Raw genomic sequence first — 13,283 nt, 5'->3', positions numbered from 1 at the left:
GTTTTGGAAAATATTACTGTGTATGCAGATTAGTGTTTGCGTTTCCGTATTTATCGATTTTTATTCACGTTTGCTTCATTTTTTCATGGTTCCGCTATTGAAGTATAATTCCTCTGATTTCTGGTATGTTTAATGTCGATCGGTGTTTTTTTGAGATATTTGTTGTATGAATCTGACGTTTGGACTCAATTTCTGACGATTTGCGTAGATGTTTTTAGAAACCTAGATCTGCGCTCGATTGGTTGGTTTATTGTATCCATTGTATTTTTTTAGATGTTGTTGTTCGGTGGATGAATGATTTAATTGTTGCTTGCTTGCTTTATTGTTTTCGTTGCATTGCTTTATTAGTTTGATATACTTACATTGCAGTGTTGTTTATCACCAAATATTGCGGTGCTCATTTACAACATTGCAGCGCATTATTATACCATATCTTGCATTCATGTGTATTGTGATGTGCATCTTGGAATTCTATTTTCATATATAGTGTTGTTACAAATTTGTTTAGTTGCATGCCCAAATTGAACTGAGTTGTGCTGGTTATATATGTGATACTGCAGTATTGCTGGTTATATATTGCAGTGCATCATTTACAATATTGCAGTATTGTTTATCACCAAATATTGCAGTGCATCGTGTATATTGTAATGGTGCATCATTGGTTGAATGATCGTTGGTATTATATATAATGTACTCATATTGCAGTGCATCATTTACAATGTTATAATATTGTTTATCACCAAATATTGCAGAGCATCGTATGTATTGTAATGTGCATTATTGGTTGAATGATTATTAGTATTATATGTGAAGTACCCATATTGCATTCCATGATAGTAAGTTTTGCAAACTTAAGTGCATATATTTGCAGTTTTGTCGGGGCATATTGTTACGAGCCTATTTAAGTTTCCAACTTGTGCATTGCATTCTACCAAACTAAATCTTGCAGTTTCGTGTTATGGGATTTGCATTTTGCATCATATGGACACATGGACAGAAGTTCAACAAATGGAAATGAGACATAACTAACAAGAAATCAAAGTCCTTCCAGCTTCTTCGTGGCAAATACTATACAACACTTCAAGGATGAGAAAATGAAGGGATCGATAGATGTTGACAAGATGGTCACGGACTACCACAAACTGTGACCAATTATTGAAATTTTGTCGTCTTCAAACTTGAAGTTGGGTTTCTATATTGTTTTTTGTGTGTAGATGATTTGACTGGTGTTTTGATTTGGTGACTGCTCGTAAGATGGTTTTATTTTGGTGTAGCTAATGTTGGTAGCGTAATTTGAATGTTCTTTGTTGCGTACTTGTTTGATGGCATGTAATTCTATGATTTTTGGATGCTTAAGATGAAAGGTAGTCAGGGAATAAACAACAATATTTTCTGTTTTGTACTGCAATATGTGAAGCATTGCACTGCAATTACGACGCTTGAAAAATTGAACCCTTTAGGAAGCAAAAACCAATTAATGAGAATGTAATCTCGGACCAATAGTATAAAATTACCAATTAACTATATTGTATTGTTCAAGTACTAATGTAATTGACTGAAGACTGCAAATCACAAAGCAATAGTAAGCAATACTGTGAGAACAAAACTGCAATTGGTTCAATAAACTACATCATGAACAAATTCAATAAAGTAATATGTCAAATGCAAATACTCGTGGTAACAATGCAATATTCATGGACTTAAACTGCAATCTGGTAACGTAAAAACAAATACAACCACAATCTTCAAGTACTTCGAAACAAACTAACACAATCTTTAAGTACTTCGAAACGAACTAAGTTCTCTCTTATTCCTTTTGTCTACCACAATTTCTAGAGTCATGGGGACACATTTCTCCACATTTTCCACACCGACGCAATGGTTTGGTCATCAACTTCACGGCCTTCTTCTTCATGGACAACGATTGGCTTGCAGAACTGCTTCTCGAACTAGTAATTGAAAGCAATTAACCATATGGTGGACTGCAATATGTACCACCTAATGCAACAATCTAGTAAAAACTGAGTATGGCCGTAAGAACTTAATAAAAAATAAATCAAAAGAATTTGAACCACAATCAGAGCATCCACTACGCTGTCCCCCCACCGTCCCTTAAACTACTATTTGAGGGCCCCACTGTACTTTATTCATCCATCCCTTAACTAAGGGACGGAACCTGCAACGCTCCGTCCCTTAAATTACTATTCATTAAATTTTATTTTTATTTTTTTTCAAACCCAATTCAATTAAAACAAACACACTTTATTAAAATTAAAACAACATTAAAATTCAAAAAAATAGAAAATGGACATAATTAAAAGCCTAAAAAAATAAAAATGACATAATTTAATTTTCTGCGCCAAAGTTTTCCCAAATGTGCTCAATTAGATCCTATTGGAGTTGGGCGTGGGCGCTAGAGTCGTGTGTCCTTGCCCGAATAGTCAACCGTTCTTGTATTGACAGATGCACTCCACTTCACGGCGGACTACTTGCGGTTGAGCTTTCGGGGGATTCGGGGTCGAACCAATTTCCTGCCTCGGGTCCTTCATCTTGGACAATCATGTTGTGTAAGATTATGCATGTATACATGATGTCGACCATGCTCTCCATGAACCATGAACGAGCCGGGGCTTTAATGATGTTGAAGCGCGCTTGGAGAACCCCGAACGCCCTCTCCACATCCTTGCGAGCAGCCTCCTGCTTCTGCGCAAAAAGAGCCTGCTTTGGGTTCGCAAGCCTGTTGCACGTCTTCACGAAGGTCGGCCACTTCGGGTAGATGTCGTCGACGAGATAGTACCCCATTTTATACAGCCGGTTGTTGGCGACGAAGTTGATGGTCGGCGCTTTACCATCCAAAACTTCGGTAAAGAGGTCGAACTGGTGGAGCACGTTTATGTCGTTGTTCGAGCCAGGGACCCCGAAGTACACGTGCCAGATCCAAAGCCGGTAGTCGGCAACGACCTCGAGTACAACGGTTGGGTGGGTGCCTTTGTGGCCACTCGTGTAGGACCCTCTCCAAGCCACCGGACAATTCTTCCATTGCCAGTGCATGCAATCGACACTGCCAAGCATCCCGGGGAATCTGTGCACTTGTTCGTGCAGGTCGAGGAGGAACTGACAATCGGTCGTGCTTGCCCTCCGGAGAAATTCGTCGATAAAGGCTGCCCGGGCGCCTTTGCAGAATTTGAGCAAGCACATGCGCCCAGTGGTGTCTCCGATGTGGAGGTATTCATCGAACATGTCGGCCGTTTGTCCAGTCGCAAGCTGACGGATTGCTGCAGTACATTTCTGCAGCGTCGTGTGGCTGGGACGCCCGACCGCGTCGAACCCTTCTTGGAAGAACTCTTCCCGGGCCGCCAAAGTATTCGCGATGTGGAGAAATATCGGTTTACTCATGCGGAAACGGCGACGGAAGTAGGTTTCTCCCCAAATCGGGTTATCGCAGAAGTAGTCGCGTACTAACCTTGCGGCGGCTTCCTCCCGGTTGCGATGGATGTATGTTCGGGAGCGTCGTGGAGGCGGCGCGGCTTCCTCCTCCTCTCGGCGTCGATCTTCTTCAAGTGATTGTTCCATTAGTTGACACATTTGCTCAAAAGGATCCATTTGTTTGAGTTGATTTAAGATGAAATTGGAGTGGTTATAGAGAGGATTTGAGAGGAATAGATGTGTGTTTGTGTGTGAAATGAGTATGAAATAGGATTATTTATAGAGTAAATAAATAAAAAAAATTAAAAAAAAAAAGAAAATAAAAATTAACGGTAACATTACCGTTTGAAAAATAAATTTTTTTTATTAAAATTCAATTTTTTTTAAAAGCGAATTATTGCGTCATCCGTGACGACGCCCACTCGCGGGCCAGCGAGTGGGTGTCACGCATGCATCGGGGGCGCGACACGTCGCCCGGGCGCGTGACGGGACGGCGCGTCCCTTTTCTCGCGGCTACGGGCTACGGGACGGGACGAACGTTGTAACGCGTCCCGCGGCGGAACCGTCCCTCCGGGACGGAACGCGATCCGCGTGCGGGACGCGTAGTGGATGCTCTCAGTAGATTCATAAACAAAAAAAAACTCAATTCATAGCAAATAACATGCAATTTCAACACAAATCGGAGCATGCTCAACTGAACAAGTTCTAATCAAAGAAAGATAGAATCTAACAAAATCTACCAACAATCGTCGAACATATAGGTGGCGTTCGCTTGCTATGACTAATATCATGAGACTATCCACCTAGGATTAAGTTGTGGGATTATTTTAGTTGGAGGGGGAGGCTATGACTAATTATCATGAGACTATTAAGTTGAAGAGTTCAATACATATTTAATCATGAGATTTAATCTTGCCAACCGAACCTCCCATAGAAAATTAAAGGTCTACATCGTGTAATTACTCATCTTCTGAAAAAACATCCAAATCAAAACTGATAATCGAATCAGCTGCCGTGTCGTATGCAATTTGAAATCGGACAAAATTTATGGAGAAGACAGAATCGTCTTCGATCAAGTTATGGAACTCAAAATTGTGGAACTCAAAATGCCAAAACCGAATAAAATATGTTGCAATTGGAATCAAAATTGTCAACAATTGAAGATGGAATTGAGGAAATTGTGGAATATCATCACCAGATTTGGATGAAAAGGCATGAACCAATTGTCTACAACTGAAGAATCGCTTGAATAAATTGTCGAAATTGAAGATGGAATTGATGAAATCATCGAATATAATTACCAGATTTGGATGAAAATAGCGTGAATATCATTGGAAAATCATCTAAACTGGAGAGAGATGACTAATCGCGTGAATATCATCTTGATTTGGAAGAAATCTGGAAAGAAATTTGCTGAAAAAGAGAGAGGAAAAAACGTGAACTGAAGGGGGGAGAATTACAGAAATAATGTTAATGCCAAATTTACCCTTTACTGTATTTTTCTATTTTTAAAAAATTAAAAATAGTTGCCATGGTGGCAGCTTGAGCTTCATCTGATTTTTAGATCTAATGGTTCTAATTAGTGGTATGGTGTCATTATAATAAGTGTTGTCATCTTAACACATTTTTTATATTTTTTAAATTTGTAATAGTAGCTTGAGTATTTTTAATGCATTTTTATATTGTAGAAATATTTTTAGTAATTGGAGTATTTAAATTAAATAATGGAATGGTGGGACGTTGAACATGTCCTTGCGGAAGAGTATGAATGTGGGTGTTGTGCTCTTGGAAAGAATATGTAGTAAAATATTAATAAAAGTGGGTCCAAGCCTATATCCATATTTTTTTGGCAAGATGATGGATTGCCAAAGAGGATGAATGAGATGCTCTTAACTCATACTATTACTCTTATAAAAACCGGTCAACGGATTCATTTGTAGCCATGAATTTCGCTTTCATTTTCATGTAACATTAACAATGAGATAAAATCGAATAGACGCCATAAACTATGTGGTAAAAATTAAGTAAACCAACAATTCTACATATTACACATTGAATGTCCACGTGGATAAACGATGTGTAATTTTACCTTACACGTCAATATTTTGATAGCTAGTATTTTTGGGGATATTTAATTCCCAAAAATGATTTGGCTACAACTATGATTACTAAAAATGGCCTCCCTATCCCTTTGCCTTAAATAAGAAACATGTGTACGCAGTTAATTTAAGTTTCTGCTGTACTAAAAAAAAAGTTTCAATTGTTTTTGTTTGTGGCGGATTGTGCACCACGGCCTCGGCAATCCACAACTCCATCCGCAGCGGAAGGTGTAATCGCTAAGCAGTTCGAGCTTTAGTTCGTGAAAAGTTCGTATTTTTCTGACATGATCAATCAATCAAGATGGCTCACAAATTGAGAAGATGAATAACTATGTGTAAATGGAACGCAAAAAACAAGAGTATTGCTAATATATCTGCAGTCCCATGAACCCTATAGCACCCACTTCATCATCAACATCTCTGCCTTTATATAGATTCCGCTGTTATTCATCCAATATTGTGGCTAAGAAGGGTAAGGCATCACCAACACCTTCTCCTCAGGTAATTTAGTATTGCGCAAGCTCTTGATTTCATTTTTACTTTTTAGGCCAATTTGATTTATTGTGGAAGAGATTTGGGTTTAAAATTGAGTTAAGGTTCGGTTTCTTTTTATAGGGTTCAGAGCCAACACCTCCAAGAATTACATCAAATGTGAAGCAGAATTTGCAGTTCATAAAATTATGGAAGGTTAAAATTTTGGCTTCAAGATTTGGGGGTTTTGCATATATTCTCTAGTGTTAGATATTAATTGTTTGATCAAAGATTTTAGGAGTTCCAAAAGAGAAATTCAAGTACTCCCAAGCCGGCGACTAGTTACCGGAGGAAGAGAGTGGAGAAGGATGTAATGCCGGAAGATACAGAGCTTTATCGTGATCCTACTTTGAGCTTATATTAGTAATGCTCGGCACCTTAAGTTTTTATTTGTATCTGAATTCCAATTGAGTCAAAAGCAAAACTTACAGGGTTAATATCTTCAACAGCACAAATCAGGGTCTAGAGACTGCAATACCGGTCTTGCTTGTTGATGGTTATAATGTATGTGGCTATTGGGCCAAGTTGAAAAAGCATTTCATGAATGGTAGACTTGACATTGCTCGACAAAAGCTTGTAGATGAACTGGTAACGTTTAGTATGTTGAGAGGTTTGTGCTTTACATTATTTCTTGCCTATGGTAGTTTAGTTGAACTCTTACTTAATTACTCTACCAATTTTTAAATAGCACAAGCCCAAGCTGAAGGAGTTTGTTGAAGGAATTGCATGCATTGTGCTTGTATCTGGAGAATGATTAAAACTTATGTAAAAATCAAACTAAGAACAATTTCCAATGCCCTGAACAGCTCTTCTCTTGTACTAGATGAGTAGATGCATAACATCTACTTGTTGTAGCAATTTCTATTCGCTGCCATTCACTCACCACATTGGCCAATTTGTAATAAAATTTTGCTGATCGACATTTGTTACCATTTGCTATGGAGCTATTCACAATAGGTCACCTGAGCAATTTGTCTGCCTTGTACTTGTTCCACTTCTATCTGATCATGAAATCTATGTTCTCTTTTCAAGACAGTATATCATGTAGTACTCTTTTAGATGGGAGGTGCAGAAGTATTGTTCAATGGTAAAATTCGGAGAAAGCAAACTGGAGTGCTGTTGTGACCCAATACTATCTCTGGATAGTTATTGCTGCCTAAAGAGTTTTATTTATCTAACTAACTTGGAGCTATGTCCGTGACTTGCAAGTTATAATAGCACATTCAGTATCTCTGGTGTTTTGATAGTAATAATGATTAATGAAAGATTTTGCCATGTTTTATGCGTTGGTTTAGCATATTATAAACTACTATTTTAGTTATCTTAAATTAGGCTATAGTATTTTAAGAATGCTTATGTCATGTACTATTTCATCTACAGAGGTGAAAGTGGTGGTTGTGTTTGATGCTATGATGTCTGGCCAGTCAACACATAGAGAAAATTTTGCTGGGTACTATTTTCTGTGACCCTATTTTTCATGAGATCATAATTTTATTCATCTATAAACATCACGTGTCTGCTTGCTTAGTTTACTTATTTACTTTTTGATGCACCTTGATAGTAGTATTTGATTCATTTCCAGTAACTAGAAAACTGTAATATTTCCTGGGTATTGTTAATGATTCCTTTCTGTCTAAGGAATATAAAATATCTCTTTTCTGTGTGTCTGATTTGCTTAGTAAATGATTTTAACTGAGTCGCTGAGAATTCTTTCTTCACTATAGAAATATTTTTATCCTTAATGAAAACACAACCTTCTTTCTTATGGCTGTTCTCTGTATAGGAGCTGAATATTCTCCTCCTGATTTAATTCTAAATATAAAATACGATTCCGTCTCTTGATGACATCACTTAATACTTTTTCTTACTGTTTTGTTGATTTCATTTTAATGTTTTTTGCAGAATTGATATAGTATTCTCTGCTGAAACCTGCGCAGATTTATGGATTGAGAAGGAGGTCAGTAAAGTAGTTGATGTATTATGCTCAGCTTCTAACTTCTGAATTGTGAGTGCATTACTATGAAACCCAAGACAAGTAAAAATAGTTAATTATCAATGTAATAAAGAAGTTACATCTCTCGATGATGCCGGTAACTGCAGCTGCTTCGTCTTTTTCAAAACTGTTTATTGAATGAAAACTTGCCTTATTATGTTATAATCCAATTTCTTTGCCTATTTTGTGTTCACCCAATGCTATGCTTTGCATTTGAAAATTGCTTTGTACTGAACTTTGATTGTTTAACCTTCAAGTACGATGTATTCATTTGGTGCGAAAAGTTTTTGTAATTGTGTTATGTTTGTCAGCTTCTCATTTTCCTCCTTCTTTCTTACTTTTAAAAATACATATGATCAGGTTGTAGCTTTGAGGGATGATGGTTGTCCAAAAGTTTGGGTTGCAACTTCTGATCATTGTGTCCAAAATGGAGCTCATGGAGCAGTATGCAGCCCTTTAATATTTTGAATTTCATTGACTTCTAATAAGTATATAAATGATTTATAATCATTGCTAAAAAAGAATGAGACCATCATCATTATGTTTTTATAGTCAAATAGCGAATAGGCCATTGCTGTTAATTGAGGACTCATGTCTCACGTCGGCTGTTATAACTTGCATATTGCCAGATCCTTCTTTAATGTTCAATTTCTGTAGAAAATCCTTAACTGTTTTTAAGTAAATCTACTCGGTCCACACTCTATTATCGTTTGGAGCATGCAATTTAGAGGGAAAAAGAACCTGAACAATATTTTTTAGGAATTATTGTTGCTTGTACAATCTCTTCAGTAATAACCAAAGCGTTTCGGCCTTCATCTGAATGAGTCCATTTTCACCGCATGGTTGTCCAACTAGATGATGGTTCTTGCTCATGTCATTTAGAGAAATTTTAAGTGCAACAGTCACATTCTCGCTTTCGCCAATTTAAAAGATTTAACAAAACTGCATGTGCCCGATAGCGGACCATTTTATGGATTATTGGTCTGTTCACTTCTGCTAGATAATTAATGGACTCTCCTGCGATCATTCCTTGCAGGGTGCATTTGTGTGGAGTTCGAAGGCATTGGTCACCGAGGTAAAGTGCTTTTAACTAAACAGTGCTATCAAACTGTATACTTTCAAAGCCTTGCCTATTTTATTTTATCATTGTAGACTATTTCCTCCCAGTTTCTGATGCTATGATAGCAATACAGATCAAAGCTTCTCACAAGGAACTAGAGGAGATGCTGATAGAACATAGGTATGCTCTAGACCTCTGAACCTTTTGTTTTGCTTTTCTTTTTCACTTATTTATTTATTTTAAATGGATAAATAATAAACAAAAATTGCTGATGTCCTCATCATGCTCGACTCGAACATGAGACCTTTGGCCTCGGGTATTAACCACTCTACCACTATTTCACACATTGTTTTTATTTAAGTGTGTCTGGCATGTGACTGGTGGAGATAATAACAAGCAACTAAGGATAGAATTAAGTAAACTAAACTAATAAATGGCGCCTCTTTTCTCCATGTTAATTTCCAGCCATGTGCTGCCGATAAATAGCCTCATCTCTATGAAGAGTTTAGTTTTCATGATTGATAATAGTATTTAGTATTTTTATCCACATTACTAGGATCCCTTCAACCTTCCCCTTTCAATTGGATGAAAATCAAACAAATTTGCACAAATCAAAGAAACCATCAATAATCTTGGATATCTTAAAGTTTCAACATATCTTTGTAAATAATGGCCCAGTCTACTTTATTTTCATCTATCAAGAGTAATCTTCTATAGTAAATGGCCCCTATATGTAGAGTGCCGAGAGAAAGTAACTTAGTGAAGTGTGGTCTTGGGTTGGGCATGTAGAAGAGGTGAGAATTTGATTGTGCAACCATTGATCGCTTCATCACGAGATATTGAACTGAATAAAAAGAAATTGGTAGATGTTGAGAAACTTAATTTTTGAAGTGCTCCTAAACCACTTATAAGCAACAACCAGTCTACAAATATAACCCTACTATGGTTTGTTATAAGGAGTATCTGAACTCATACTCTTCCAATTTCATCTCTAACTAAGATATTCTCTCTAACTCACAATTATCTGTCTAGCTTTATAAGCTTAATGATTCAAATACTTAGACAATTTATAAGTTCTTGAAACTTGTTATAAGCTCTTGGTTCGTCATGTTTGTGGGAAGCCAGTTATGCAGTTTCTGTTTGTGCAGATCGACATCGATGCAGGGTAAATTGTTGAAGCACAATCTTGATTCAGAAGTGGTGGATGCTCTCAAAGATCTCAGAGATAAGCTGTCTGAAAATGCATCATCTCGCTGAGTTAATTTCTTATAGTGCTTTAAGGATGTATTTTTCTATTTGTCTAATCTTAAAAGGCTCTTACTTAGGTCATCCACCATTTTATATTTTTTTTTCTGCTTCAAACATGGAGTGTTGTTATGGGTGCATTTGTAAATGGACTTGTTTTCTGTTCTCATTAAACTGTGCAGTTGAATTTGTCCAGTTTATGCAATTATGAAATGACATCTTATGAGTAAGTCTCCTGCCCAAATGTTAGTTTTAACTTTTATGGGTGAATATTACTACTCCCCATACCCTAACAAAAATTAGAGATTTTGGGAATGCACGAGTTTTAATATAAAATTTGTAGATTATAAAGATAAAGAAAAAAAAGTAGTTGAATTAATGTTAGTAGATAATAGAACTCATATCATTAGTAGTATAATGTTTGATAAAAAAAAATTGAAATTAAAAAAAAAAACTTAAAAAAAGAGAAAAACGAAGTTGAATTAGTTTGATTTGCATCTATTCCTAGAAATGTGCCGATAGTAATTGTGATTTTTGTAGATGAAACGTTGTTGTGTACTTGACATATACTAGTACTTTAATAAATGGAGTAACGTTATACCAAATGACATTATTTTGCACCTGTTTTTTTTATTTCATAATTTTACAGACTTTGTTGTCAATTTCATTTGAGATTACAAATTTTGTTGCTTAATTAGTCAGAGAAGTTGTTGTGTATTAGTCAAGGGACGTGGGACGACTCTAGACTAGAAGGTGTTGGAAAGTTCGTCGTTTTTATTGTTATATTAATATCAGTGATCTGAACAATCATACCATGCATGGCTGCCCAGACTTTTTTATACTATTATTTTATCGATTTCAATTTTGTAAAATAAATTTTTAATAAGAGGGAACGTCTTTTTTAGTATATCAACTATCCTAAATAAACAAATTTGGTCCGTAACATTTCATAATATCTTTTGAGGTCCATCAACTATAAGTTAATATCATTTCTACTACTTTGTTTGCTATTTCCAATATTTTCATGACCAAAGTACCCTTAAAGCCATGAGGGCAATTCAATCTATTTACCCTCTCATTTTTATTAAAGTATATAACTTGGGATAGTTGATGTATCAAAAAAGAAGTTCCCTCTAATTTTAATTTCAAAATAAAAATATTTTAATGATATTAATATTCTATTACTATTAATTATTTACGTTTAGTTTTACTTATTTGTAATATTTTAAATCATTGTACTATATTTAATATTAATAGTGAAATAACTTAGGTATAAATACATGTAAACATTATACTTATACAATATTTTTATATAAAAGTAGTTCAATTTATTAGATGGAATATTAATTTTTCAAACTTAAAGCTATACACAGAAGAATATGTAATTTTAAAGTGCGATACAAAATTGAAAATTAAAAATAAATTAAAATTCATTAACATACACAATATTTTAAATAATTCAAAGAGCTAAGTTTTTTTTATCTACTCTTATGTAGTAATTGTAGTCTAAAAAATTAGTTGAAATTATCAATAATCAATTTAATAAAAAATTTAATAAAAAAGACAATGGCATTCTTAGTTGAATATATGATTAATTTAAATCTATGATTGTTTAAATAAATAAAAAAATCAATAGTTGCTATCAATTGTTTAACATCACAAGGTCGCGTCTTAATATTATCATTAGGCCATTTACAACAACCTCGTGAAAATTGTTCATAGTTCTTATATCTATTCCATTGACTATTCGTGAATCATATTTTTTCTACTTTATTAAATTTTTATTTCAATGTAGTATATATTATATATTATGATTAACTTAAATTTTCAGTTTAATAAAATTATGAGATTCATTAAAATAAAATATTTATCTTAATTTTATCTAAATAATTGAGAATGTAACCATATAAAAGTATTAACTAGCACTAGAAAGTAATATCATAATATTTAAATAAGGTATGGTATATATTAATAATAATAGTGTAAGAAACTATTAAACTTAATTCTAAAATAAATTAGAAGAAAGAAGAAAGTGGATGAATAAAGAAAGAAAACGAAATTATATACTTTAATGAAAATGAGAAGGTAAATAGGTTGAATTGGCCTTCATGGCCTTAAGGGTACTTTGGTCATGAAAATATTGAAAATAGTAAAAAAGTAATAGAATTAATATTAATTTATAGTTGATGGATCTCAAAAGATATTATGAAATGTTACGACCATGATGACGTGACTATATGGAGTATATGCAACAAGCTGAGGAAGAATCAGATTAAATTCATGTGTGACAGTCAGAGGGTGAACGTTGATATTGAATGAATGAGGTTTAATGTAACTAACTACCACACGCTTAATAACTCATAACGGTGGAATTGGTAGCGTTTAATCCCTTTCACAAACCTCTTTATCCAATCTCGACTCTACTACTTGTCCTATCCTATGAAGTTGTTCACTACCACCATCAAATCAATATGCAGTATAACATGGAATTTATGTTAGGTTGTTTGTAATTGTAAGATTTGACTAAAACAATAAAAATCGGAAACCCTTGATTTGTAATTGTAGCATGCAGTGAAATAATGGGGATCGTGAAGCTCTTTCTTCACTCCTTTTTGAAAATGCAGCAATGGCACATTACAGTAGCTTCGTCCTTATTCTTTAACAACAATCTCTTTTTTCTTTTTCTGTCTCACCCTAGCTACTAATTTCATTATATAGATACTTTAATTTCATTAAATCATATACATTCAGTCAGCTGTAACATTTTCCTCCCCAATTCGGTTTTTTGTTTCAACGCTAAGACAAAGAGTCAAGACATTAATGTTGACTACTTTTATTGAGAAACGACATATATATACACCAATAATTAGCATAAATACAATAATAAATTAACGGTGGTGTTGGTACAAATAAATGTGGTGGGTTACCA

General features: G+C 34.8%; 1 protein-coding gene across 2 annotated transcripts; it reads left to right on the top strand.

Annotated features, from left to right (window-relative positions):
• The first annotated feature begins 5,626 nt into the window (after positions 1-5,626).
• Positions 5,627-10,584, top strand: LOC121805845 (uncharacterized protein YacP-like). Of its 2 annotated transcripts, XM_042205860.1 has the most exons (10): positions 5,630-6,026; positions 6,141-6,212; positions 6,295-6,419; positions 6,506-6,666; positions 7,437-7,506; positions 7,959-8,013; positions 8,410-8,493; positions 9,086-9,124; positions 9,243-9,289; positions 10,258-10,584. In XM_042205860.1, exons 1-10 carry the CDS (start codon positions 5,910-5,912, stop codon positions 10,364-10,366), a joined length of 879 nt encoding a protein of 292 aa, XP_042061794.1. In that variant the 5' UTR covers positions 5,630-5,909; the 3' UTR covers positions 10,367-10,584. The 2 variants fall into 2 exon arrangements, with proteins under 2 accessions (XP_042061795.1, XP_042061794.1); XM_042205861.1 differs by lacking the exon at positions 8,410-8,493 and having other exon boundaries at positions 5,627-6,026.
• Positions 10,585-13,283: the final 2,699 nt, after the last annotated feature.

The sequence above is a fragment of the Salvia splendens genome, chromosome 5 (genome assembly GCF_004379255.2).
Source record: "Salvia splendens isolate huo1 chromosome 5, SspV2, whole genome shotgun sequence".
NCBI lineage: Eukaryota > Viridiplantae > Streptophyta > Magnoliopsida > Lamiales > Lamiaceae > Salvia > Salvia splendens.
This window is presented reverse-complemented; position numbering and strand designations above follow the sequence as displayed.